The sequence below is a fragment of the Nomascus leucogenys genome, chromosome 20 (assembly GCF_006542625.1).
Source record: "Nomascus leucogenys isolate Asia chromosome 20, Asia_NLE_v1, whole genome shotgun sequence".
NCBI lineage: Eukaryota > Metazoa > Chordata > Mammalia > Primates > Hylobatidae > Nomascus > Nomascus leucogenys.
Window position 1 is genome coordinate 69,397,111 of NC_044400.1, and position 27,510 is coordinate 69,424,620.

General features: G+C 43.2%; 1 protein-coding gene and 1 pseudogene across 2 annotated transcripts; one reads left to right on the forward strand and one right to left on the reverse strand.

The window, feature by feature from the left end:
* Positions 1-300: 300 nt before the first annotated feature.
* BST1 (bone marrow stromal cell antigen 1) lies at positions 301-27,510 on the reverse strand. 2 transcript variants are annotated; one of them, XM_030800965.1, is made up of 10 exons: positions 27,196-27,402; positions 25,534-25,578; positions 24,855-24,981; positions 22,849-22,984; positions 18,588-18,670; positions 15,103-15,179; positions 14,661-14,753; positions 10,915-11,001; positions 6,945-7,004; positions 301-728 (listed from the first exon to the last, which is right to left on the reverse strand). In XM_030800965.1, the coding sequence occupies exons 1-10, from the start codon at positions 27,381-27,383 to the stop codon at positions 623-625; spliced, it is 1,002 nt and encodes a 333-aa protein (XP_030656825.1). In that variant the 5' UTR covers positions 27,384-27,402; the 3' UTR covers positions 301-622. The 2 variants fall into 2 exon arrangements, with proteins under 2 accessions (XP_030656825.1, XP_003258551.1); XM_003258503.4 differs by lacking the exon at positions 25,534-25,578 and having other exon boundaries at positions 27,196-27,510.
* LOC105738276 lies at positions 642-1,514 on the forward strand (annotated as a pseudogene).

Sequence of the window (27,510 nt, forward strand, 5' to 3'; positions counted from 1 at the left end):
GCATGGTGGCAGGCACCTGCAATCCCACCTACTCGGGAGGCTGAGGCAGGAGAATTGCTTGAATCCTGGAAGCGGAGGTTGCAGTGAGCTGAGATCTCACCACTTCACTCCAGCCTGGGCAAAGGAGCGAAACTCTGTCTCTCAAAACAAAAAGGAACCATTAACTGAACATCTTTATACCAAATAAATGAAAACTTTGCAGACCATATATGCATACATTTATATAGTATACATATGTCTTAAGCAATCAACAAGCATGCAGTGTGCGTGCTGCTGGAGATATAGGAAAATATAGTTTACGTAAAATACAGCTTTATTAGAATTCTCTAAAAATGTTTGATAATATGCAAGCAGTCTGACTCCCAATGCTTTGTGTCATTATAAAAATAAGAAAATAACTTGCTTTAATTCTAATGCAGCATTTTTTAACCTGCTAAATAGAACTAATTTCTTGTTTCTGAAATCCTGAACATATGCCTCATTGAAATACCATTTTCAGGACATCGTTTTCCCAGCAAAAAGCTTCTTTAGACAACAGAATCATTTGGTATACACAGAACACGAATGATGACTGCAAGGGGAGGCTGCAGGGCTGGAGGAGGGTTAGAGCAACAGTTTCCAGTTACAGTTGAGTCCCGGAAGCCAGCACCAGAAGGAGGGGAATGATAAGACCCGCACTTTGTTCTGCATAAAGACTTGGGGCTTTTCTTTGAGTAGTGGCTGCTGCCCTGCAAATTAACAAGGAAATAGAGAAAGTGTCAGTATTGGTGTATGGAATCTACACTCAAAAATATAGGTGCAGTATTAGTCTCTTTTCTGGGTAGCGCGGAGCGAGAAGCCATGAGCAGCAAAGTCTCCCGTGACACCCTGTAGGAGGCGGTGTGCGAAGTCCTGTACCGGAACCAGCGCAAGCACCCCAAGTTTCTGGAGACGGTGGAGTTGCAGATCAGCTTCAAGAACTATGACTCCCCAGAAGGACAAGCGCTTCTCGGGCACCCTCAGGCTTAAGTCCACTCCCCGCCCCAAGTTCTCCGTGTCTGTCCTGGGTAACCAGCAGCACTGTGACAAGGCCAAGGCTGTGGATATCCACCACATGGAAAACGAGGTACTGAAAAAACTCAACAAGAATAAGAAACTGGTCAAGAAGCTGGCCAAGAGTATGACGCATTTTTGGCCTCAGAGTCTCTGATCAACGAGATCCCACAAATCCTCGGCCCAGTCCCAAATAAGGCAGGAAATTGCCCCACCCTGCTCACACACAAGGAAAACATGGTGGCCAAAGTGGATGAGATGAAGTCCACAATCAATTTCCACATGAAGAAGGTGTTATGTCTGGCTGTGGCTGTTGGCCATGTGAAAAGCACAGACAATGAGCTTGTGTGTAACATTCACCTGCCTGTCAACTTCTTGGTGACATTGCTCAAGAAAAACTGGCAGAAAAACTGGCAGAATGTCCGGGCCTTATATATCGAGAGCACCATAGGCAAACACCAGCGCCCATATTAAGGCGCATTTGAATAAACTCTACTGCTATCAGTAAAAAAAAAAAAGCAAATCGTGCACACCGTGGAGAAATTTACATAGTATATAGGATGTTATAGTGGAAAGTAAGTCTCTTAATCTCATTTGCACTTTCCATAGAAAACCAACTGTGATAGTTTGAGTTCTCTTTCCAGGAATGCAATGCACACATGCATGCTAAACCTGCTCAATAGAACTAATTCCTATTTCTGCAATCCTGAGCACACATGTCATTGAAATACCATCTCAAGACATTGTTTCCTGAGCTTCTCTAGACAACAGGACCTGCTGCTGCCCTGCAAATTATCCTTAGATGTCTTTAGATATCCTTTTATCTAAGCACAAATGGAATCTGCAACGTGTGTTCTTCACCTAACATTGTATTTTGAACATGCTTCCATATTGGTACACAGGGAGTTAATTCATTCTTCCTTGTGGATGAATTCTTATTGTATGGATGGAACACAGTGTTAGCCAGGTTTCCTACTGATGGCTATTACATTATCAGAGTTTAAGTGGTGAAGAAAAACCTGTCCTGACATGAAGACATCAACAGAGGGCCTGCCCAAAATATGGACCCTATTCATAGTAAACAGTATCTGGCCACTGGGTTTGTAAAAACAGAAATTACTGAATTCTTTTAAACCAACTAAAAGATGAATTTTTAAAATTATGAAACCACCTAATGTTGGCTTGGAAATATATCCCATGGCTCTGGACTAGTGGCCCTGTCCTTAAAAGTTCCTGACTCCATTTGAATGCTGGTCCTCCCTTCTTTTTTGCTAAAGAAATCTCACCCACAGGTTTGTATTAGGGCTCCACCTACCGGACATTTTCTACAATTGCACCTGTGATGCAGTTAATGTCCCAGACTTGATTCACTCAAAATTTAAAATTACTTTTGCTTTCAAATAATTGACTAATTAACATAAGGTTACATTTTTCTTTACTTTTTTAAAAAATAAAATAACTCATAATTAGATACACTAATGATGACAGCCTCTCTTCATCTTTTTCCAGTTCCTATTCCTTTGCCTAGAAGGAACCCACAGTTAGGAGCTTGCAGTTTACTTTCTCAGACCTATTTCTATCGCTTATATCCATTATCATGCACAAATAGAAACATGCTGTTTTGCATTCTTCTGCTTTACATGTCTGGGTTCATGTTCTGTGCATTGGTTTGTCACTTTGTAGCTTAAAAAGCTTTTCTTGTCAATGTGAGACTATACTTGAGGGAGTAACTGCACTATTTGCAGTTACTTTGACTTTTAAAATTAATTCTTGTTATTGCATTTATACACTCAAAAGCCTAATTTTCCCATGCCCTTTTATTTAATTTATAAATCACACTGTTCTATTTAAAAACCTAGTGAACTCTGACAATAACTCTTAAGGATGTGTCACACTTACTTAATTCCTGTGATGTTTTAAACTCAAGTTATTTCAGGTTAAATTATTATTATTATTATTATTATTATTTGAGACAGGGTCTCATTCTGTCACCCAGGCTGGAGTGCAGTGGCGTGACTACAGCTCACTGAAGCATTGACCCTCCTGGGTTTAGAGAATCCTCCTGCCTCAGACTCCTGAGTAGCTGGGACCATAGGTGCACACCAACATACCCGGCTAATTTTTTGTTTGTCTCCTTGTAGAGGCGGGTTCTCGCCATGTTGCCTAGGCTGGTCTTGAATGCCTGGGCTCAAGTGATCCTCCCACACTGACCTCCCAAAGTGCTGGGGTTACAGGCATGAGCCACTGGGCAAGGCTTCAGGTTATTTTCAACTTAAATATTAAAATATTACATCTTTTTTAAAAAATACTTTAAATGACTTTAAATTAGCAAAACTTTCTCAATTACTTGATTGTAGTAAACCTAATAAATGCATAACATTTAATCTTAATTCTTTTACAAATGCCAATACTGGTTCAAAACTTGGTAAAATTCTCTTATAACTTCCTACTAAAAATCCCAAGCCTAAAATCAGTTACTTGGCTGAGTGTGGTGGTTCACACCTATAATCCCAGCACTTTGGGAGGCCAAGGCAGGAGGATCGCCTGAAGTCAGGAGTTTGAGACCAGCCTGGCCAACATGGTAAAACTTCATCTCCACTAAAAATACAAAAATCAGCCAGGCGTGGTGGCTCACACCTGTAGTCTCAGCTATTTGGCAGGCTGAGGCAGGAGAATCACTTGAGCCCGGGAGATGGAGGCTGCAGTGATGAGCGAAGATCAAGCCACTGAACTCTAGCCTGGGTGACAGAGCGAGACTCCATCAAAAAAAAAAAGAAGAAGAAGAAAGGAAGGAAGGAAGAAAATTTTCCAGTAGTGCTGGCTTGCTCCTCTAGTCTCAGCCACTTGAAAGGATGAGGCAGGAGGATCACTTGAACCCAGGAGGTTGAGGTTGCAGTAAGCCATGATCACACCACTGCACTCCGTGCCTGGGTGACAGAGCCAGAACCTGTCTCCAAAAAAAAAAAAGAAAAGAGAAAAAGAATTAGTTACTTAATAGTAACGCATATACTGGCATCACAGGTTTAATCCAACAGCTCTTCTTATATGCTACATTCTCTAAAATATTGCCAATAATTAAATAACAAAACATACAGATTGTCCCTAAATTTACCACAAAACTATTAATAAAATGGGTGGATTTACATCAACAGTTGTTTATTTCATTTGAAACCTTTGCAGATTAAAAGCCCTTTACCCCACTATTCCTAAACAAGTAGAGATGAGTAGTCCTGTCTCTGTGGCCTAGGGCATTTAGGATAGAGACTTCCCGCTAAGTTAAGAGATCTGATGTTTGCCCTTGGCCCTCAGTGCCACAATGAGTCCTCATTCCAGTACTATATGTCTGTTTTCTCATATCATCACCAATCCTGTAGATTAAAAGTCTACTGAACTTTTGGCCAATATTATAACCTATAAGCACTAAGGTTGGTTTTTTCCTCTTGGATTATTCATGGGGTCTTCTGCTTGCTGTATGATTATCCTACCATTGTCTTGAAGGGCTTTAAGGGCTACATTCTACTCCCTCCAGTAAGTGTACCCTTTGATGTAACTATTTACTTGTCAGTGGATATTTGGGTCCAGTTCCCAGTATTTCAGTATTATAAAGAATGCTCTGGTGAACATATTTGAGCATATAGGCTGTATGCACATGTCAAATCACTTCTTTGGAATAGGGCACCAAAAGTACCCTAAAGTGTGACCTAGGTCAAAGACTGTGATGTTTTTCTAATTCTTAACACATATTGTCAAATTGTTTTCCCAAAGCACTTTATCAATTTACAGTGACATCAAGCATTGAATAACATCTCTAAAACATTTTTCTGCGATGTTTTAATGTATGTCAAAAAAGTTTAGGTGAAAATGACACCTTATTGAATTTGTATTTCGTTATTATTAGAGTGATTAAATAATTTTGTATATTTGCTATTTGTGGTTTCTCTTTTGTAAATTATCTATGAATATTCACTGCTAGAATGTTTAAAAAAGAGATTAGTAAAATTATTGCCAGGGTGATGAAAGTTGGAGAAAAACTTGGCAGAGTGAAAGAGAGTTTTATCCTTGACATTCAAAGGAATCGGCCAGAATTGTCAAAAATGTCTACCAACAGTCACTGAAAGAACGCCCACACACAGGGAAGAACAGGTCAGGAACTGCAAACCCCTTACTTACCTGCTGTGGTGTGAGCCCCAGAGACATTTTAAGGCAGTGTGGTGTGGTAGGAAGAACGAGAACTTTACACACAGACAAACCTTGGTTTTGCTTCTGCCTCTGAGTAACATTAAGTGATTGCTTAATCTCGCTGAACCTCAGCATCATTGATGACAATCAAACTGTCTTCCTTCCAGGAATGTCGTTGGAGTAAAATGAGATGATCACACCAGAGTGCCAGCCTCCCAAAGTGCTGGGATTACAGGCATGAGACACCACACCCAGCCTGACTCTCTTTAATGTACTAGTTATTCAGATAAACATACTATTTTATGTAGTGCACACAGCAAATGCCTAGCATATAGTTGCTGTGCACTCTGATGAGTTCTCTTCCCTTGTAAATGGAAGAATGGATCCTACAGGCATAGATGGTGCACCTACTATGTGCAACTGTAATGAAAAATACTAAGAGACACACAAAGAGGAAGGCAGAGTGAGGCAGGCAGATGGTACAGAATGAACGATAGCAGGGCTAGGAAGAGTAAAGCGCTGTCATCAGATTGTGTACAAAGTCCTTGGGAGCAAAGAGAAGGGAGTTCCTCAATCAACGTGGAGAATGAGGAAAGCCTCATAGAGGAAAGAACACTTGAGTAAGATTGTCAGGATAAGTATGATGTTAGTAAATAGATTTCGGAAGAGAATTCGAGTGGAGGGATCAGAAATCTTCCTGCCAACACAAACTGAAATGACAATAATGCACTATGTTTTACCCTTAAGATTGGCTAAAATGATATGGCTATAGGTACATGCACAGATACAGATAAGGATATAGAAAATACATAATGTGGAGGAGTGGAGAAGGGGCACTCCCAGCATATACTGGTGGTGGAAGTGTATGCTGGCACAGCCTTTTTGAAACATTATCAAAATTTCTCAGACCATACCAAAATTTAAAATACACAAACATTCTTTGACCCAGCAACTCAATTTCTGGGAATCTATCCTACACAAATACTTGCACAACAGCTTAAAGTATATAATCAAGGATTATATTTCAGCATTGTTTATAATAGCAAAACAACTACTATAACAACATACAACCAAGCCAGCCCATGACTCAGAAAGGATTACATAAAAGGTGGTGTGGGCCAGGCGCGGTGGCTCACGCCTGTAATCCCAGCACCTTGGGAGGCCGAGGCAGGCGGATCACAAGGTCAGGAGATTGAAACCATCCTGGCTAACACGGTGAAACCCCGTCTCTACAAAAAATACAAAAAAATTAGCCGGGCATGGTGGTGGGCGCCTATAGTCCCAGCTACTCGGGAGGCTGAGGCAGGAGAATGGCGTGAACTCGGAAGGCAGAGCTTGCAGTGAGCCGAGATTGCGCCATTGCACTCCAGCCTGGGCGATAGAGCGAGACTCTGTCTCAAAAAAAAAAAAAAAAAAAAAAAGGTGGTGTGACCATCCTACAGATTGCTCTACAGCCACTAAAAGACTGGGACAGAAGTATGAACAAACTTTAAAGGGTGGCCCCATTACACCAGCAAGTGAAGAATGCTCACAGCAGGACGTTATGTGTAGTGTGATTGCTTTTTGTACAAAAACTAAGACAGATACATATAAATAAAAATAAGGCCAAACCAGAACCAAATGAGCACACTTACATCTGCGTCTGATAATATGTTCATGTTTGTGAACTGAAAACTTCTGAAAGGAGATGGTTATCTTCGGAAAGAATGATTTGGGTTAAGACATTTACTTACGAATTTAAGGCACAGTCAGGATGAGTGCTGTGGTCCACGCACTGTAAGAGCTTCACTGGTCTACAGAATGAAAATAATATTTAAGGTATTATTTAAATAACTTTCATCCATCAAACATTTATGGCTTGCCTGAAAAGTCCTGGAGATACAGTAGTCTCTGACCTCAAAGAATACACAAACTATTTCCTCTAAAAATATTAGTGGCCCAGGCCAGTGGCTTACACTTTGGGAGGTTGAGGCAGGAGGACTGCTTGAGACCAGGAGTTTGAGACCAGCCTGGGCAACATAGTGAGACCCTGGCTCTACAAAAACAAAAAAAAAAATCTAAAAATTATCTGGGTGCAGAGGCTCATGCCTATAGTCTCAGCTACTCAGGAGGCTGAGGCTGGAGGCCCAGGAGTTCAAGGCTGCAGTGAGCTATGATTGCACCACTGCACTCCAGCCTGGATAACAGAGTGAGGCCCTGTGTCTAGAAAAAATAAAACAAATAGAAATATTAGCCAGCATTTATCAAGCACTTACTATGTACCAAGACATTTGATTATATCTTTTGTAAGGATCATGTCATCTAATCCTCATAACAACCAAATGGAATAGGTGCTTTATCTTCTCCAATTTACAATTGAGAAAGCTGACCATAATAACCCGCCCAAGTTCTCACAGTAGCAAGTTGAAGGGCTGAACTTGAACTATGCAGGCTGACTCCAGGGCCCGAGCTTCTAACCATTTCTCTATGCATATACAACATGTACGACCTGATAAGTACTTTGGGCAGAAGGTTGGACTTCAACCACATGGGTGATGGCCAGTGCTCAGGCATCAAAGAGGAAAGCTAACTTGCTGTGCACCATAGAGGGAGAAGATGTGAAGTTCCAAGGCGCTGGGAGTGGGGAAGGGAAGCAGCAATGAAGAAGGAGTCAGGTCTTGGTGGCACACGGGGAGTTAGGTAGGAGGCAAGCCTAGACAGGATCTCTGTGTCAGGATCACTGCAGGGACTATGGAAGAATAGGAACATGATGTTGTTCCTCTCTACGGCATGCCATGTCTTCTGTCCTTGACTCAGCTACCTTTCAGTAATGTCTACTTGATGCACATATTTTTATTTATTTATTTTTTATTATTATACTTTAAGTTCTAGGGTACATGTGCACAAAGTGAAGGTTTGTTACATATGTATACGCATGCCATGTTGGTGTGCCGCACCCGTCAACTCGTCATTTACATTAGGTATATCTCCTAATGCTATACCTCCCCCGTCCCCCCACCCCACGACAGGCCCCGGTGTGTGATGTTCCCCACCCTGTGTGCAAGTGTTCTCATTGTTCAGTTCCCACCTGTGAGTGAGAATATGTGGTGTTTGGTTTTCTGTCCTTGCGAAAGGTTGCTCAGAATGATGGTTTCTAGCTTCATCCATGTCCCTACAAAGGACATGAACTCATCCTTTTTTATGGCTGCATAGTATTCCATGGTGTATATGTGATGCACATATTTTTAATAAGAGTAGTTATCTGTCATTGTTTATGCCCAAAAACAGGCGTGGAGTTTCACTGAGTCTGTTTCAACACAGTGCTGGCAGAAACCAACCAGGAGGTAAGGGAGGCCATGAAAAGATAAGCCCCCTCCAAAACGAGCAAGCACCTCAGGGAGAACTTTTTACTGATGTGGGGCAGAAGGCAATGCCACCTGAATTGTGAGGGGCAGGAGTTTCTCACATCTGGGTTGGAGTTGGATTTGTTATGTTAACCCTCATCACTTTCCCATTTATACCTTTCATTATATCCTCTCTGCTCCTGACACTAACACAGAGACAACCTATGAGCAGTAAAGAAATGGGAGCTTCCTCGTTTCTTTACTGAGTCAGGCTTGAAAGAGAAGAGCCCTGAGGCTGACTGAGGTAGGGACACAATGGAGAGGAAGGACATAAGCCCAGACCCTGGGCAGCTGTGAGGGGGAAGGAGACTTGGGCTCTGGCCCTGGCCCGGCTGTTACAACTCAGCCCAGTGACATAAAAACAAAGCAAAGTGGTTGTGAATGCAAAAATTTTAGCTACTATTTTCTCCATCATTGAGCTTTTTTTTGGTTGTTTGTTTGTTTGTTTCTGAGGGGGGCGATGGCGGGGGGTTTGCTTTGTTTTATTTTGAGACCAGGTCCTGCTCTGTCACCCAGGCTAGTGTGCAGTGGCATCATCAGAGCTCACTGAGTGCAGTGGCACCATCATAGCTCACTGTTCCCTTGAACTCCTGGGCTTAAGCAATCCTCCCACCTCAGCCTCCCAAGTAGCTGGAACTACAGGTGCATGCCACTGCACTTGGCTATTGAGCTGTTTTGGAGTAAGAATTGAATTTTTTTTTTTTTTTTTTTGAGATGGAGTCTTGCTCTTGTCACCCAGGCTCTTGTCACCTTGGCTCACTGCAACCTCCACCTCCTGGGTTCAAGTGATTCTCCTGCCTCAGCCTCCCAAGTAGCTGGGCTTATAGGCACCAGCCACCATGCCCGGCTAATTTTTGTATTTTTAGTAGAGATGGGGTTTCACCATGTTGGCCAGGCTGGTCTTGAACTCCTGACCTCGTTATCTGCCCACCTCGGCCTTCCAGAGTGCTGGAATTACAGGTATGAGCCACCACACTCGGCCAAGAATTGAATATTTTTAAAAATTTACTACTGGAGCTTTGATTAAGGAAGGAAGAGCTTGGTAGCAGGAAGGAAAGAGCATGCTTTAAGGCCATGCAAAGCTGGGTTCAAAACTCAGCTCTGTCACTGAGTTTAAAACTTACAGAAAGATAAAACTAATAAATGACATTACAAATCTAAAGAGTGGTTACTATGGGGGTGGTGACCAAAAGAGGCCAATGGGACCCCCTGGGGATGTTGGGGATGTTCTGTTTCTTGGTCTGAGAGCTGGTTGCAAGTATGCGCTAAATGGGGGAAACTTCATCCATGTGTGTACTCATGTTTTGTATATTTTTCTGTACATAGATTATATTTCCAGAAAAGGACATTCGCCTTGTTTTGTTTTTAAGAGGGGGTGATAAACAACATCTAACTTTTGAGAGCACTGGCAATAATATATGAGTAAAAGGTACAGATAACAGAACAGCCTTGAGGGGCTCCTTGTCTTGAGGAGACATGGAGTGGGAGGGAGTGGTTCACACTTTTAGGGTGCTTTGCTCAGCTGGGAGAATGATCCGGCCCATGGGGCTGCGGGGAAGGCAGAGAGTGGCAAAGAAGCAGGATAATCAAGGGTGTTGGGCAATAAGAGAAGACCACTGATGTCCTTTCCACCCTGCGACACTCAGAAATGTTCAAGAAAGCCACTCAGTTTTTGCAGTGTTGTATTCCAGCCCCTTGCAGAATCAGTAGGTCCACAGTCTTAGAGGCTGAGGCAGAGAGAGCCAGAGGCAGGGATTTGAGTCCAGAGATGGCTTGCAACTACCTTAGGGCTTGAGCCAAGATTTTTAAAAAAAATTTCCAAGCAAGAAGGCCCACAAATGATATCTGATTATAAGTATATAAAGTGTCTGGCCCATAGGTGCTCACCAAGTGGTAGTTATTATTATTTTCCTATTGGTCTGTGGTCAAGATGTGTCTGTAAATATCTCAAACTCCCACCTTAGCACCTGTCAGGCACAAGGATCCCACAGAGATCGACATAGGAACCTCAGTCCCTGTAATCCAGTGTCTCACTGCACAGTAAGCACAGTGAGGAGAGAACTGGGCATGAGCAAATGAGAAAGTGCTGCTCTGTGTGTCCTTTAAACGTCCAGTGCCATGAAGATGGACTCTGGACAGCAGTGGGTGGAGCCCTGGCCAAACTCAGGCCAGAAAGTGCTCCTTGCCTCCACACCGAGAAGCCACCCAGAAGACACCATGGCCTTCAGAGCTGAGAGCCATCAATACCCTTTTGGCAGCCCACCTCCTCCAAAATCATACACCACCTCTACAAGTGCACATTGATGTACAGGCCACCTACCGGTAATCATTAACACAGCTGTACTGGAACCCCATGTCCTTCAGCCTCTTTTCCAGGACTTTCATGCTGCCTTCCCCGCAGGATTCCCTAAAACATAAAAATATATAACTAAAAAGTAAGCAAATAAAAGGAGGAAGAGGAAGTTGTTTCTGGGTTAAACATAATTTCTTTTGACCATGTGCTCCTGGATATTCTACTCTCAGAAGGAAAACTGGAATGTCTCTGGTTTAAAAAGGGCTGCTTCCGGTAAACCTGCAGGACCCAGGAGATGATGCTCTGAGGACCCCAGCACCGGGCCTGAAGCTGGGCAGCCAGGAGCACTGGGAGAGCCAGGGCCAGTGCATGCGTGTGGTGTCAGCCACCTGTGCAGTCTGTCCCCAGACAGTGACACATATCTGCAATGTGCTCCAGGGGCTCGGCACAATGCTACCTGCCAATTTGTTCAGCCTACACTACAGTATATTCATTTGAAGTTTTAAGTAACCACCAAAACATACAAATTTTAAAATATTAGAAAATGCAAATAAACAAAAATTTAAAAAAATTATCCCAAATCTCACACCCCTAGAGATAGCTCTATTAACATTTTGGTGTATATAGGTGTAGTCTTTTAAAATATATTTATTTCTGCAAGATTTTAAAAATACAGCAAAGGGTCTCTGCTATCCAATGTGTTTTGTAGTCTGCTTTAGCTCCTGTGTGTGTGTGTGTGTATACACACACACACACACACACAAACACACACACACACATACACTTCTCTGCCATTATTTTTAGCTCCAGCATGGCCTCCCTTACATAAACAGACCATAACTCATGGAACCCATCCTCTTTTGTTGAAGACCTAGGTTGATTCTCTTATTTCAATACCATTTACACTACAACAAACTTTGTTGCTGTGGAGTCCTAATTAGGAAAAAGGAGCCAGGCTGGCAGGAGCAGGGGAAAGCAAAAAGACAAAGCAGATAAGCTATAAGTCTACCTTCTTCATGGTCCAGGACACATAGGCTTCCTGCAAAAATAACTCACAACCTTCCCATGCCCACCTATCAGCAGACGCTCAGCTGATAGAAAAAGGCAAGTTAGCTCACTGCAACCTTGGCATTATCAGAACCGCACAAGTGCTCTTCAGCACACAGCACAAGCACCATTCTGTAAAATCCCCAGTAAGCCTTTGTCTCCCTGCAGTCAGCTCGTCTCTTGCTGACCTGCCAGTTGCACCTTGCAACATATTTTCATACTTTCTCTAATAAATCTGTCTTTCTTTACCTACAACTGTCTTGGTAAATTCTTACCTCCCATGCTACCAGCCCAGTTAGTCACTGATTGGAACTTCATTTTCATACACATTATTAATTATTTGTTCCCTTGGCATAAATTCCTGAAAGTAGGTTTTCTGGCATCAAAGATTTGAATCCATTTAAAGGCTTTTATATGAATGGCCAAATTACACCCTAATGAAGTATGAGAGTGGCAATTTCCCACACTCGTACCAACATTGATTCTTGCCCACTTTCACTAATGGTCACAATTAAGCAGGGAGAATTTACAAACCCAAACAGAGGTAAATACACAACACCACCAGCTGTGGTTATTAGGCACGGTATATTACAGGCAGGACCCTGAGTTTACATGAAATGGGATGGTAAACAGCCTCACCACCATAAAATTAATAGAGGGGGAGTGTACAGGGAGGAAATGAGCAATTGGAAATTTTTACAGAAGTGGAATTCCAGGCACTATAGGAATGAAGAAAGCACAGTGTTGAATAACATCATTTTTTAGAACTTTGCCAATACCTGGGAAAATGCCTTACTTGGGGCCAGGCTCACTACTTAGAATTTCTCTTTAGTAAGCAACAACATCTAGGCTGTAGGACACCTGGACACAGAGATAAGTGAATGTGTTGTTAAAATAACTATAAGGGCCGGGCATGGTGGCTCACGCCTGTAATCCTAGCACTTTGGGAGGCTGAAGCAGGTGGATCACCTGAGGTCAGGAATTCAAGACCAGCCTGGCCAACATGGTGAAACCTTGTCTCTACTAAAAATACAAAAAATCAGCTGGGCATGGTAGCAGACACCTATAATCCCAGCTACTCAGGAGGTTGAGTCAAGAGAATCACTTGAACTCGGGAGGCGGAGGTTGCAGGGAGCTGACATCTCGCCACTGCACTCCAGCCTGGGCAACAAGAGTGAAACTCTGTCTCAAAAAATAAATAAATAAATAACTATAAACTGTTTATTTGAATAAAGGCAGCCCAAACCATGCTAAACACAATCAGGTGTTAGCCATGCTGTTTTTAGCTCTCTGTTTATGAGTTTTATTTTTTAAATAAGTTTTATTTTGTATATTTTAGGTGTACAGCATGCTGTCATTAGGTACATATAGATAGTAAATTGGTTATTGTAGTACAGCAGATTAACCATCTATCATCTCACATAGTTACTTTTTTGTGTGACAAGAGCAGCTAAAATCTACTTATTTAACAATAATAATCCCTAATACATTATAATTTTATTAACTATGGTGCTAATATGTTTTCCCTAAAATCTGAGCCAAGAGTCCTACTTCCTTAGATCATAACCTGCACCTCCATCCTGTGGCTCAAATGTACTACCAGGTGCTCTGACTCCTTTTGTAATCTCTCACAGCAGAAATGATGGGCTGAGATGACATTGAATTGCAATCCCCTTATCTCATTAAAGGTAGGTTCAAAGCACAAACTTTTTCTGATAGGTACATTAAAACAACAAGCAAGTATAACTTCTAGAGAGAGCAACTTCTCACAAAAATAAGTCCAACGATACACGTTTTTCATGCATGCAAAAATAAGCATAATTTGTCTTCTGAGAAGGGGAACGCAGATCTTGGTATAACCTACGTAATTAAGCAGTTTGCAAATTTATCACAATCTATTGCCTAAGAGACGGGAAAAATAACCCCTTATATGGTGAGTCTTAGAAGGTCCTGGGGGCCGACACGGACACAGGGAATTCACTGAAGTTCTCCTAAACACTTTCAATGGGACCTGCACTCCTTGGGGTTAGTAATACCTTCCTCCATGTAGCACGGAGGGACTGTTCTGAAGGACAAGGCCTCAGCTTGCTTCTGAAGCTCCATCATGGCTGTCCAGCTTTATTTAGGCTGTGGCCTCGTTGGCTTGTCTTTAAGCCAAATCAGTTGAACTTTTTTATCTTGAGTTTGTGCCAGCAGTGCTCTTTATTGCTGAGAAAGATGAGTTTAAGTTTGCATTTACATGTAAACTCATGTGGTTTCCCAGAAAATGTGGATCATAAAAGCTTTCTTAACCAGTTATTCAAGACTCCGTTGAAGAGCTGGTTGTTCTCTTAGAATGACATCTTAATTATAGAGTCCCTAGGTTAATTCTGAGAACCAGTGGTGAGGGCTTTTGAATTTCAAATGATCAGAAGGAGAAACTGGCTTAGACCCTCACAAATGCATAAGGAACTCACCCATCCAAAGCTACCCAAGTCACTCAGAAAGGAACACTGTCTTCGCTGGCTGAGAAGAATATCCCGGATAAAGGAGGTTTTCTCTCTGGGCTTGGGACTGGCTAGTGGCATTCCCAGAAAGTCAAGCTTTTGTCTTTCTCTACCAACCCCATTAGAAACAAAGAAGGCTGTCATCTCCCCCAAACTGAAAATGTTAAACAAACTTGGTCATGTCATATACAAGAAAAACAAACTTGCGCAATTATCATCACTGATATCACCATAACTTACACATTGGGTCCCCCAATTTCATGCATAACCCAGATCTCGATTTGTGTAATTTTTTCCTTCTGGAAGTTTGGAATTTCATAATCTGCAAAAAAACTGAGAAACATTTCTTAAAGCCCTAAAGCAATATGATATTTTTTCCATTTCAGTTGTTAGTTAATTTACACATTACTTTTCTTAAAAAACAATAAAGGGCTTTTAGAAGTTTTTCTTCTTTAGCTTTTATTTTTAGGTTACTTTTTATTCCTGCATTCATCAGCTGTTAATGGTTTAACTCTACAGACATGGCTCTGATCACCAGGTCATTCATCTGTTTTGCTTTACCTGAATTTACAGAAGCAAGCATGAGATGGGGACTAGGATAATTTTCTTTAGCCTGTAGTTGAAACAATTAAATAAATATTTTGGCATTCTCTGTTGTGTTTGAATGTGCTGCTGTTCTTACCCTTTGATGGGATAGGCTCCTGTGGGCTCTGAACCATTCAGCATGACGTGGATCACTCCAGAACTATCCTTGGAATACTACGAGAAGAACCAAGTATTTTTAGCAAATAAAGACGTGACATTTTTCTGCTATGAAATGTGCATTTTTACAAATTGTCAGTTCTAAATAATGGCAGGGATATGATAAATGTGGCATTTCATATGGCTTAGTAGAAATGCAAACTGGTTTATTTTGGAAAGCAAATTGCCTTGAAATGTCAAAAAACTCATAGACTCAGTAATTCATGTCTGGGAATCTACCCTAAGAAGAGAATAGAAAATACGCAGTATCTTATCAGCTGGAATAAACTAGGTTATGCTCCCTTAGCAAAGAACCTCGAAACTGCAGTGGCTTTAAACAACAATGATTTATATCATGCTCACACTACGTGTTTATCACAGGCCCACTGGGGTTTTGTTCCAAGTATCCTCATTCTGGGACACATCTGCAAAATCTCTGATTGCCAGGAAAGGGAGGAGACAGTGACAAATCGTGGACCACTTCGTAAAGGCTTCCACCCAAAAGTCACACACATCACTCTTGCTTGCAACTGATTGGCCAGTGTAAGTCACATGTAAATAATTTCATGAGGCAGGGAGTGCAAATCGTGGGCTCAGGAGACAAGCCAGAAATATCTGGCAAACAGCACTAAGGACTACCAGGAGCATTGTGCACAAAGATGTATAGTGCAGCAATTCCTCATAATACTGAAATATTGTAACTAATACAAAATACTCAACAACAAGGGAATGGTAAGTAAACTATCATACGTCAGTGTCTGAAATCTTAACCAGCCATTAGTAAAAGTCTGTATACAAAGTATTTGCAATAGCATAGGAAGTACTTACTTTCAAAGCAAAATGCAACCGTCGTTGGAGGAGCATGAGCTCTACTACTGTGTTAAAAATACATGGGCCGAAGTCTAGGAATTCCCAAGGGAGAGACAGGTCCACAGAAATTCCAAAATCTCCACCTCAAAATACTACTGGAGTATGTAATTTCCCTCATAAAATGTTTATACTAGAATGAAGGAGGTGTAGAGGTGAAATATGTGGCACTGACATGTAGGTGGCTGGGTTCACTCCCTAGCAAAGTGATACTCAATACCAATCAATATACTCCATGTCATCCATGTCTCAGATTGCTTCCAAATAGTGCTAACAGTCATAGTTAAATTCTTAAATGCCAATACCTGATCACCACTATGCTAAACGGGTTGCCTTTAGGTGGTAGGAATGTAGGTGATTAAGTTATATTTTCTATATGTGTCATTCACTATTATGAACAGCTATTACACTGACAAAAAGAAAAAAATATTTGTAAAAAAAATGTGCACAGAGCCAGGCACGGTGGCTCACACCTGTAATCTCAGCATTTTGGGAGACTGAGGTGGGCAGATCACCTGAGGTCAGGAGTTTGAGACCAGCCTGGCTAACGTTGCAAAAACCGGTCTCAACTAAAAATGCAAAAATTAGCTGGGCGTGGTGACACGCACCTGTAGTCCCAGCTACTCGGGAGGCTGAGGTGGGAGAATCGCTTGAACCTAGGAGGCGGAGGTTGCAGTGAGCTGAGAATGTACCACTGCACTCCAGCCTGGGTGACAGAGACAGACTCCGTCTCAAAAAAAAGATAAAAATAAAAATAAAAAGTGCACTGATGCAACGAGGCTGTATAACGTTGTGGTTGAAAGTCTGATCTTGAGCCAGCCTGCCTGCTTTCAAATCCCAGCTCCCCTACTTCTCAGTTCCATAACCCTAGTAAAGCTTCTTGACCTCTCTGTACCTTACTTTATTACCTGTAAAATAGGGGTGTTAAAAGTCTCTGCCTCATAGAACTGTCATAAAGATGAAACTATTTGGCCAGGGACAGTGGCTCACACCTGTAATCCTAGCACTTTGGGAGGCTGAGGTGGGTGGATCACGAGGTCAGGAGTTCGAGACCATCCTGGCCAATATGGTGAAACCCTGTCTCTACTAAAAATACAAAAATTAGCTGGGCATGGTGCCACATGCCTGTAGTCCCAGCTACTCGGGAGGCTGAGGCAGGAGAATCACTTGAACCCGGGAGGCAGAGGTTGCAGTGAGCTGAGATCGACAGAGCGAGACTCCGTCTCAAAAAAAAAAAAAAAAGAGATGAAAATATTTAAAATAATGACTGCTAACATTTATTGAATACTTATCTGCTAAGGTTCAAATCCGCTTCTCATCACTATACCACACTACCTCTCCTCATGCTTCGACTACACAGCAAATGCCAAGTTCTCAAAAAATGTGGCACTAGTATTAGATTTCCATTATAGAATTGGAGGAAGTATAAGGTGGTGGTTTGCAGCACACACATGGAAGTCTGGCAGATCCACTGGGTAAAATACATGGTTCCTTTACATGTAATGTTGACATCTCCCCTGAGTTACTGTTTGATCCCACTTTCAGATGATGACATCTCTGTAGCCTCCCAGTTCTCAATGAGGGGCTCTGGCAGCCACTGCCAACTGACTGGAGTCTGTGCTCAAGATGAAACCTACAGGTAGTGGGAGCAAATGGTGCTCTCTTGGGGTGGGCAGCAGACCACAGTAATAAACAGAATATGTTTTATCTGGGAGGGACCCTCTGCTTAGCTAGAAACTGCAGCCACCATGGAGGATTTGGCCAAGGCCCTTCTCACCCTGACTAACAATCTACCTAGTGGACACCTGAGGATCTAGGGGAGAAGAAGGGACCAAAAAAGACATGGATAGTCCTGAAAGGGGGTTGGCAGTGGTGGGTGGAAGTGCCCTGACATCCACCTGGTCAACCTAGCTAATGTTTAATGGTCAACAGCTCTTTGCCAGGCACTGAACTAAGAACTTAACCCTCTTTATTTGTAATCTCTATTCTAATTCTCATGACAGAGAGTGTAAGCTGTAGTCACTGGCATGTTACAGCTACTGATAGCTGTCATCAACTCTGGTGACATCATTCTCTGGGAAACAGACCTACCTTCAGGGGATCATTTCTGTGTCTCCAGCTTATCCTCCATCCCCTATCAGGTCCTCTCCCATTAATATTAGTCTTGTAGACATTTCTGATCCCCACAAATTGATCTGCAGTGTCCTAGGGTCTTCCATAAAGCAGGAGTTGCCCCATTTTACGTAGCAATCAAAATCATTGATTTGAAATACTAATGATAACCATGACATAATGGAAATAATAATGACTAATTAAAACCCTCATGTATAGCCAACAATTTACAGAATGTTTTCTCCGTGCCAGGCACTGCATTAAGTATTTTATTTCCTTAAATTCTCACAATTTTATGTAGCAAAGAGCATGAATCATGATGTGGTAAAAGTGGAAAGTGAGGCTCAGAAGTTGAGTGATGACCTGGGGCCCAGACTCTGAATGACTGTGTTCCATCTCTATGGGTCCCACACATGCTCAATCACTCAGATATCATCCCAGCATTACCTGGATGGATGCCCTTTTCCAAAAGGAATCCACAGGATTATTTTCACAGTCTTCTGATGTAGGGCAGGATTGGTAATCAAGTCCTAAGGGGTAAGTAGACAAACACATTTTATTCCAAAGATTATCTATCTAAGAGAAGAATTAACTTACAATATATCCCAGTTCCATGATGTATAGTTAACCTCCATTCTGTACAATGTGTACAAGTTTAACATCCACAGTTCTTCCCACTCGATCCACAAGGAGCCTGGTGAGGGACCACCTTGTCCATGATACTAAAGACGTTGGTCATTTTGCTCATCACAAATGTGAGGAAGGCAGAGAACTAAATAGCTGGCTAGTGAGTGAGCCTAGCTGACCACTGAGCATCAGTGTATTAGCCGGGTTATTTCTCTACTGGAGCACTAGTAAAGCAATGTTTAAAAACCCACGAACAACAACAAAACCCTTTGCTTTATTGGGAGAAGTGCCGTCTCCAAAAATTAAATTGTTAGCCATTATCTTAGCAGTAAATGCAAGGAAAAAACGGATTAAGAAAGTGATAATGCTTAGCCAGAAAACAGAAATTTCATATAATCGAAAAACATATGTTAAAATGTTTTACATTTTAAAATGTTTAACGACAGATTAAAGGCCTCAGCAGATCAATGGGATGTGGGATGTGCTTACCATATACTCTATAAAGAAAAAAAAATTTCTGATCTACAAGTTGACCCATATTCCTAGCAAGAACTGCTATTAATGGCGTTATTCATAATAGCCAAGATATGGAATCAATCTGTGTCCATCAACTGATTAATAGATAAAGAAAATAGACTGGGCACAGTGGCTCACACCTGTAATCTCAGCACTTTAGGAAGCCGAGGCGGGTGGATTACCTGAGGTCAGGAGTTCAAGACCAGACTGGCCAACATGGTGAAACCCCATCTCTACTAAAAATACAAAAATTAGCCCGGTTTGGTGGCACACATCTGCAGTCCCAGCTACTCGGGAGGCTGGAGCAGGGGAATCACTTGAACCTGGGGGACAGAGGTTGCAGTTAGCTGAGATTCTGCCACTGCACTCTGGCCTGGGCGACAGACAGAGACTCCGTTTCAAAAAAAAAAAAAAATATGGCATATATACATAATGGAATACTGTTGAGCCATCTGCAACAACATGGATGAACCTGGAGGACATTACGTCCAGTGAAATAAGCCAGGTACAGGAAAACAAATATTGCATGATCTCACTTGAAAGTGGAATCTTCAAAAGCTGATCTCATAGAAGTTGGGGGTGGAATAGTGGCTACCAGAGGCTGGAGGGGGAATGGACAAGGGAGATGGGAAGAGATTGGTCAACAATATTACAGTTACATAGGAGGAGTAAGTACTAGGGCTGTAATGCACAATAGAGTGGCTATAGTTAACAATAGTGTACTGTATATTTCAAAATAACTAGTAGAGAGGATTTTGAATGTCTCACCACAAAGAAATAGTAAATGTTTAAGATGATGGATATGCTAATTACCCTGATTTGATCATTACACAATATACATATGTATCAAAACATCACATTGTATGCCATAAATATATACAATTTTTATGTGTTAATCAAAAATAAAATTAAAATTAAAAAAAGAACCAAGGCCAGGTACAGTGGCTCATGCCTGTAATCCCAGTGCTTTGGGAGGCTGAGGCAGGAGGATTATTTGAAGTCAGGAGTTCAAGACCAGCCCGGGCAACATGGCAAGACCATGTGTCTACAAAACTAATTTTAAAAACAGCCTAGTGCGGTGGTGTGTGCCTGTAGTCCAGCTACTTAAGAGGGTGAGGCAAGAGGATCGCTTGAGCACAGGAGTTCAAGGCTGCAATGAGCTAGGATCACACCACTGCATTACAGCCTGGGCGGCAGAGTGAGATGCTGCCTCAAAAAATAATAACGATTTTAAAATAAAAATAAATAAATAAATAAATAAATAAATAAATAAATAAATAAAAAAGAGCTGCTGTCAATGGTTTGGGTTTGCTATTTTCTTGATTTTTTCTGTGTGTATATTTTCATAGATGTATTGTGTATATGTGTTTTTATTTGAATAGCCTCATACCAATCACAGGGTTATGTAAATTTATTTTTTGCTTAAAAATATGCCTCTTTCTGGGTCAGTAAATAAAAAACCCCATCACCATTGCTGCTGGCCCCACAGGATTCCATGACATACACATACAGTTATTTAGCTGACCAGAACTGCTGGACTTCACTTCTTTCTGAAACAAAGAGCCCTGATAGGAGGGCATAGATAGAAAAGGGCAGCGAGGTGAAGAAGAAATAACTGGTGGTTTTCTGGAAGGCTCTCCCTTTCTTTATGTGTTTTTCATCACATTCCTCTCCTCCTTCTCCCCGCCCTCTGCAGCATCATCAAACAAAAGCTTCCTGGAAGTTCTCCATTGAAGGAATGGCTGTGTCCATTTGACCTGGAACCTGCAATGCTGCCCATCTCACTCACAGTGAAAAGCAGAGGCCTGACAACATCCTGTGCCCACCTGGCCCTCCTTTATTCGCCTAGCCTCATAGCTCGCACTTTCCTCTTTGCCCACTGTCCTCTTTGCTGTTAAATATGTCACACACGTTCCCACCTCAGGGCCGCTGCAATTGCTGTTCTCCCGTCAGAAAATGCTCTTTCTCATCTCCTTCGGGTCCTTATTCAAATATCAGCTTATCAGTGAGGTTTTCCCTTGGCATCTAGGTAAAAGTGCAACGCTTTCCTCTCCCCAGCCCTCCACCCTCAACCTTTTTTGTCCTTATTACCTGTTTTATTTTTCTCCATAGCCCTTATAATCTTAAGGCAGACTGTATATTTCACTTGCCTGTTATTGTCTTATCTGCCCTCCTATGATGTAAGTATGAGGTATTAATTTCCTCTTTTATTCTCTGCTGTGTTCCTACTGTCTAGAAGATGAGGGTCTGGCACATAGACCCTATAAATTTTAGTTTGATGGACAAATGAATGGAGGAGAAATAAACAGAACTGATATTAGGTTAACTCTTTTTTTTTCTTTTTGTGCCGAGTCTCACTCTGTCATCCAGGCTGGAGTGCAGTGGTGTGATCTCACCTCAGTGCAACATCCAACTCCAGGGTTCGAGGGATTCTCCTGCCTCAGTCTCCCGAGTAGCTGTGATTACAGGCATGCACCACCACACCTGGCTAATTTTTTTGTATTTTTAGTAGAGATGGGATTTCTTCATGTTGGCCAGGCTGATCTCGAACTCGTGACCTCATATGATCCACCCACCTCGGCCTCCCAAAGTGCTGGGATTACAGGCGTGAGCCACCATGCCCGACCTGATATGAGGTTAACTTCTGAAGTAACTCTGATACCCAGGAAGGATCTCCAGTCTTCATGATGGGAACACTCCCTCACCTCCTTTTCTTGCTAGCTTCCCTCCTGAAGCTTCCCTGATGACCTGCTGGAGGCTGGTGTCTCACTCTGCTACTCCTCAGAACACCATTTTTCCTGCATTACAGCCCATATCACTCGAGCTAATGCCCCCCCCCCATGAGGCTATAAGCTCCCTGAAGATGGGGACTGCTGTGTCTCCAGCTCCTAGCACCACAGTTGGATGAATGAGGAGAGTTTGCAGAACATTCAGGCCAGCTCTTGTGACTCTAACTTTCCTTGTGACTTGGATCTCGAAATATCTGCCAGCGGCCTGGAGTGGTGTTAAAGAGCACAGGCTTCAGAATCCATCAGGACAAGACTGAGACCCAGCCTTACCACTTCCAGTCATTTAACCTCCCTAAGCCTCAGCTTCCCCCTCTGGACAAATGAGGATAGTAAGGCAGAGTTATGCAAAGTTGAGAAAATGGGCTCTGGAGTCAGACTGTCTGCTGCTTACTAGCTATGCCCCCTGAGCAGGTTTCTTAATCTTGCTGTGCCTCAGTTTCCTCATTTATCAAAATGGGGATTATGATAGGATCCCATGAGGCTGTTTGGGGCATCAAATGAGTATGTGTGTATATAATAGATATAGATATAGATATATATGTGTGCATATATATGTGTGTATATATATATATACAGAGAGAGAGAGAGAGAATGCTTAGACTAGCACCTGCAAAAGTTAAGTATTCTCTAGTATTGTTATTATTAACTATTCTTGCCACTTAGAGGACTCGGAGAGGATCAAGTGAAATAAATGCATATGAAAGCATTTAGCACAAATGGTAATGCATAGTAAATAGGAGCTCTTTAGTCTCCTGTGATTTGTGCAGGAGTCTTACCAGAGGCATTTTTCTGTCGACACCAGCTCAAGAAATCTACAACCCTGCCATACAGAACATCGCTCACGGGCATAAATCGACGGGTGTTTTCTGCAAAGCTGTTAACAAGGAGGTGGCTATTTTCCCAGAACAGGGACTAAGGAAAGACAAATGAAACATCAAAATACAAAACAAAATCAAAACAGACTCCTCAGGCACAATATCAACAAGGCAAGTTGGGCAATCCAGTTCTCTTTCAACTCTGACCTGCTGCACAACAACTGAAAGTTCTTTTTCGTTGTCTTTATTTATTCATTCAAAGACTGCTAGCATCTCTCCTCCCTTTATTCCCAGGGTATCATGCAAATGTTAATGGAATATTTTCTCATTAGTACTAAATATACGTGCATGTGGTAAGATCCCCTACATTAAAAATGATCAAGGGACCTGGGCTGGAATCTTGGCTCTGTCATGTATTAGATATGTAATCTTGAGCAAGGCATGCAATCTCCCTGTTTCTCAGTTTCTACTTCTGGAAAATGCAGAGCATGAGCCCCTTCTCTTCTTCCACAGCTGTGGCCAGGATAATATGCAGTCACAAAAAGCACTTCCTAAAGTGTCAAGTGCCTCAAAAACACATTGCTTTTATATTATACTTTATAGTTTCCACTATAATGTTCTCATATAACAATAACACAAATCCCCCAGTCACTATTTCATCTGACCCTCAGTAGTCCAATCAGTTTATATTTAGACTAGAAGGTCCCCAAGGGTGGGGGCTGTTTTTCACTGTTACATCCTTAACCCTTAGCACCAATGACTGGCAAACAAACAGCCCAGGAAATATTTACTGAGTTCATCAACTAGCACCGAATCTATGAAACAGAAGGTTAAAAAGTCAGCTTCACCACTTTTAGTGACAGGAAGGCAGCAAGGTTCAAAAAACAGCATATACTCAAAAATCATGTTTTCAGTCTATTCTGTCTTTGAACCTCACAGTTCCATTTACTTGCCTTTACAAATAACACACAATGGAAAAAATCAGGTTAAGAATGTTTATGTCACAGAAACAAAAATAGTGTCTAGCATTCCTTAAACTTGAGGTATTGTTTTAAGCAAGGGTTTTATGGAAATTTTCTCATTTATTTTCATTTTATTAGACCTGAGAGTGTAGACAGAATATAGATATGTGGTTTTCTTAAATAAACTGGTATTAAATAAATATAATCTTAAGACCCATTAAATGGAGAGACTGGTCTCCCGGGAGGATACTGAGATTGAGAGTTTTTTGAATTACTCAAGGTTCAGGCTATTGGGCCAGTTAGGATGAAGGTTATTTAGAACTGGTCAGATGTGGAGGCCCAGTGTGACAGGTATGGTCATGTCCTGATGTCCTCATGTTGCTTCTCACACTAACTTGCTAACTTAGGAAATTTTCTTCTGCCCACAACCAGCCGGAGATCTAGAATCACTGTTGGAAACTGATATGATTTGGATTTGTGTCTCTTGTAAAATTGTAATCCCCTATGTTGGAGGTGGCGCCTGGTGTGAGGTGATGGGATTATGGGGGCGGATTTCCCCTTTTGCTGCTGTTCTCCTGAGGGAGTTCTCAGAAGATTCAGTTGTTTATAAGCCTGTGGCACCTCCCCTCTGCCCTTGGTCCCGCTCCTGCCATGTAAGACACCTGCTCCCACTTTGCCTTCTGCAGGAGTAAAAGCTCCCGGAGGCCTCCCAGAAGTAGACGTTGCCATTCTTCCTGTACAGCCTGTGGAACTGTGAACCAATTAAACCTCTTTTCTTTATAAATTACCCAGTCTCAGCATTTCTTTATAGCAATGTGACAACGGACTAATACAGAAACAAAGCTAGCTTCCCACAGAGAGCTCAGCACACACATTATGTGTGCTGCCTGATGTTTCTGTGACATTGCAGGATGCAGGGGACAGCTAATGTCAACCTGGCCCATGCACCATCCATTTCTGTAGAGACAGAGAACACAGTTTTACCCAAGATGGTTGTAGTGTTACCTTATCTCTGGGAATAGAGTGCCTGGACAAGTTAATAAAAAGGTCATAGTCCGAGGGAAGCACGGAGCAGGGATCCTTGTCCAGTGCCACTTTAAAGGCTTCCCAGATGGCTGTGCAGTTCTTGTTCCTGTGCAAAAGTACAAGTTGGGAAGAACACACACGTGCACATCATAATGTGTTGTGAAGTATGTCCATTTGTCTAAGAGCTTTACAAGAGATTTTTCTTATAGTAACTGCAGAAGTAGGCTTACAAAAAAGACAACAAATTGTCATGGCTTAGGTGACAGACTCAGAAATCTGACACTGGAATTGCCTTTCTGAAGGCACTGCACAGATTTCTCAGAGCTAAGGAAAACAGCCTTGCCCCAGGCTCACAGAGACAAGCAGAAATGGCACCGAGCAGGAGGTGACTAATTCAGTCAACTATACAGCAGGTGCCTCTTCATGTAGACCTAACGGTGGGGCCAGTCTCATTGTCCAGGTCCACTGTGGAGCTCGGGGACCAGGTGAGGCCAGGCCAGCCAGCAGGATGCGTAATGTTAGGAGGGAGGCCCAATGCTGCAAAAGGCTTCTACCTCTGGCAAAGCAGGTGCACCCTCCAGTGCAAGCCCCTCTTGAGGTCCATGCTAGTTTTCAAAAAATATTTCCCATAGCATTTGTAACTTTCTGTTTCTCATACTGGGTGGTGGGTAACACAGGTGGTTCTCTGCTGTTTTTTATTTGCCTGAAATGTGCGACAATAAAAACGATCAGCACAAGAAAGAGACATCACAAACATAAGAAAAGGGGGGCCACAGAAGGAACAAAAATCAGTAAGAAATGCAGCGCTGGCAAGAAAGACCCAAACTTCAGAAATCCTCCAGATTTAGGGGATCTGAAATTTGAATTCCGGGAGGACTGGACTCAAGGAATTCCAATCTAAGACCACATTCTGGGTTCTGAGCGTTCAGACTAAACATCTGCTGGGTGGCAATGGGCTGTTACGCAGTTCGCCTCTACCACCCCCCCTCACTTCTAGAGGGATACCTCTCTACCCTCCTTCACACTCGCACACACACACACACACACCTCTCGCCTCTAGACCACACACACATCCCTCACCTCTAGACCACGCACACATCCCTCACCTCTAGACCACACACACACACATCCCTCACCTCTAGACCACACACACACATCTGTCACCTCTAGACTACACACACACACCCCCCTCACCTCTAGAACAAACACACACACCTCACCTGTAGAACACACACACACACAACTCACCTCTAGAACACACACACACACATCCCTCACTTCTAGAACACACACACATCTCACTTCTAGAACACACACACACCCATCATCTCTAGAACACACACATCTTGCCTCTAGAACACACACCCCTCAACTCCAGAACACACACACACCCCCCTCACCTCTAGAACACACACCACACACACACACCTCATCTCTAGAACACACACACTCTCCTCACCTCTAGATACACATACACCCCTCACCTCTAGAGCACACACACACCCTTCACCTCTAGAGCACACACACACCCCCCTCACCTCTAGAGCACACACACACCCCCCTCACCTCTAGAGCACACACACACCCCCTCACCTCTAGAGCACACACACACCCCCTCACCTCTAGAGCACACACACCACACCCCTCACCTCTAGAGCACACACACACCCCTCACCTCTAGAGCACACACACACCCCTCACCTCTAGAGCACACACACACCCCTCACCTCTAGAGCACACACACACCCCCCCCCCACCTCTAGAGCACACACACACCCCCCTCACCTCTAGAGCACACACACACACACCCCTCACCTCTAGAGCACACACACACACACATCCTCTACAGCACACACACACCCCTCACCTCTAGAGCACACCTCCCACCTCTAGAGCACACACAACACACACATCAACCTCTAGAGCACACACACACACACACACACACACATCCACCTCTAGAGCACACACACACACCTCCCACCTCTAGAGCACCCACACACACACACCCCTCACCTCTAGAACACACGCACACACCCCTCACCTCTAGAGTGTGTGTGTGCGCGCACACACACACACACACACACTCATCTCTAGACCCCGCACAGCGCACCCCTCACCTGCAGACACACTTCACAGCCCCCTCCTCACTCGCCCCCATCTTTCAGGACCATCGTTGTCTCCACGCTCACCTCTCCCCTCAAGGCCTCTCTCACTGCCCCCTCACCCCGACCTTTAGCTCCAGTTTTCCCGTCCCCAGGCCCTCCCCACCGTTGTCTCTTCCCCGCTCCCCTTCCACCCGGCCGGCCGACTGCCTCACCGCTGCTCGGGACTCAGCAGTGCGCGGTACTCGGCGCAGCGGCCCAGGAAGATGTCCGGCAACTGTGCGCTGGTGCCCTCCCCGCGCCACCGCGGGCGCGCCTCGCCCGCCGCCAGCAGCAGCAGTAGAAGCAGAAGCTGCAGCAGCAGCTGGAGCAGCCGCGATGCCGCGCACCCCCGGGCCGCCATTGGGGAACTTTGGTCCCTCCAGACCTGTGCCTCCTCCACTCACCTTCTCTCCTTCTACTAAGGCGGTTCCGCAAACTGATGCAGGGCGGAACTATCGCTCGGACACCTCGCTGTTTTCCGTTTCCCG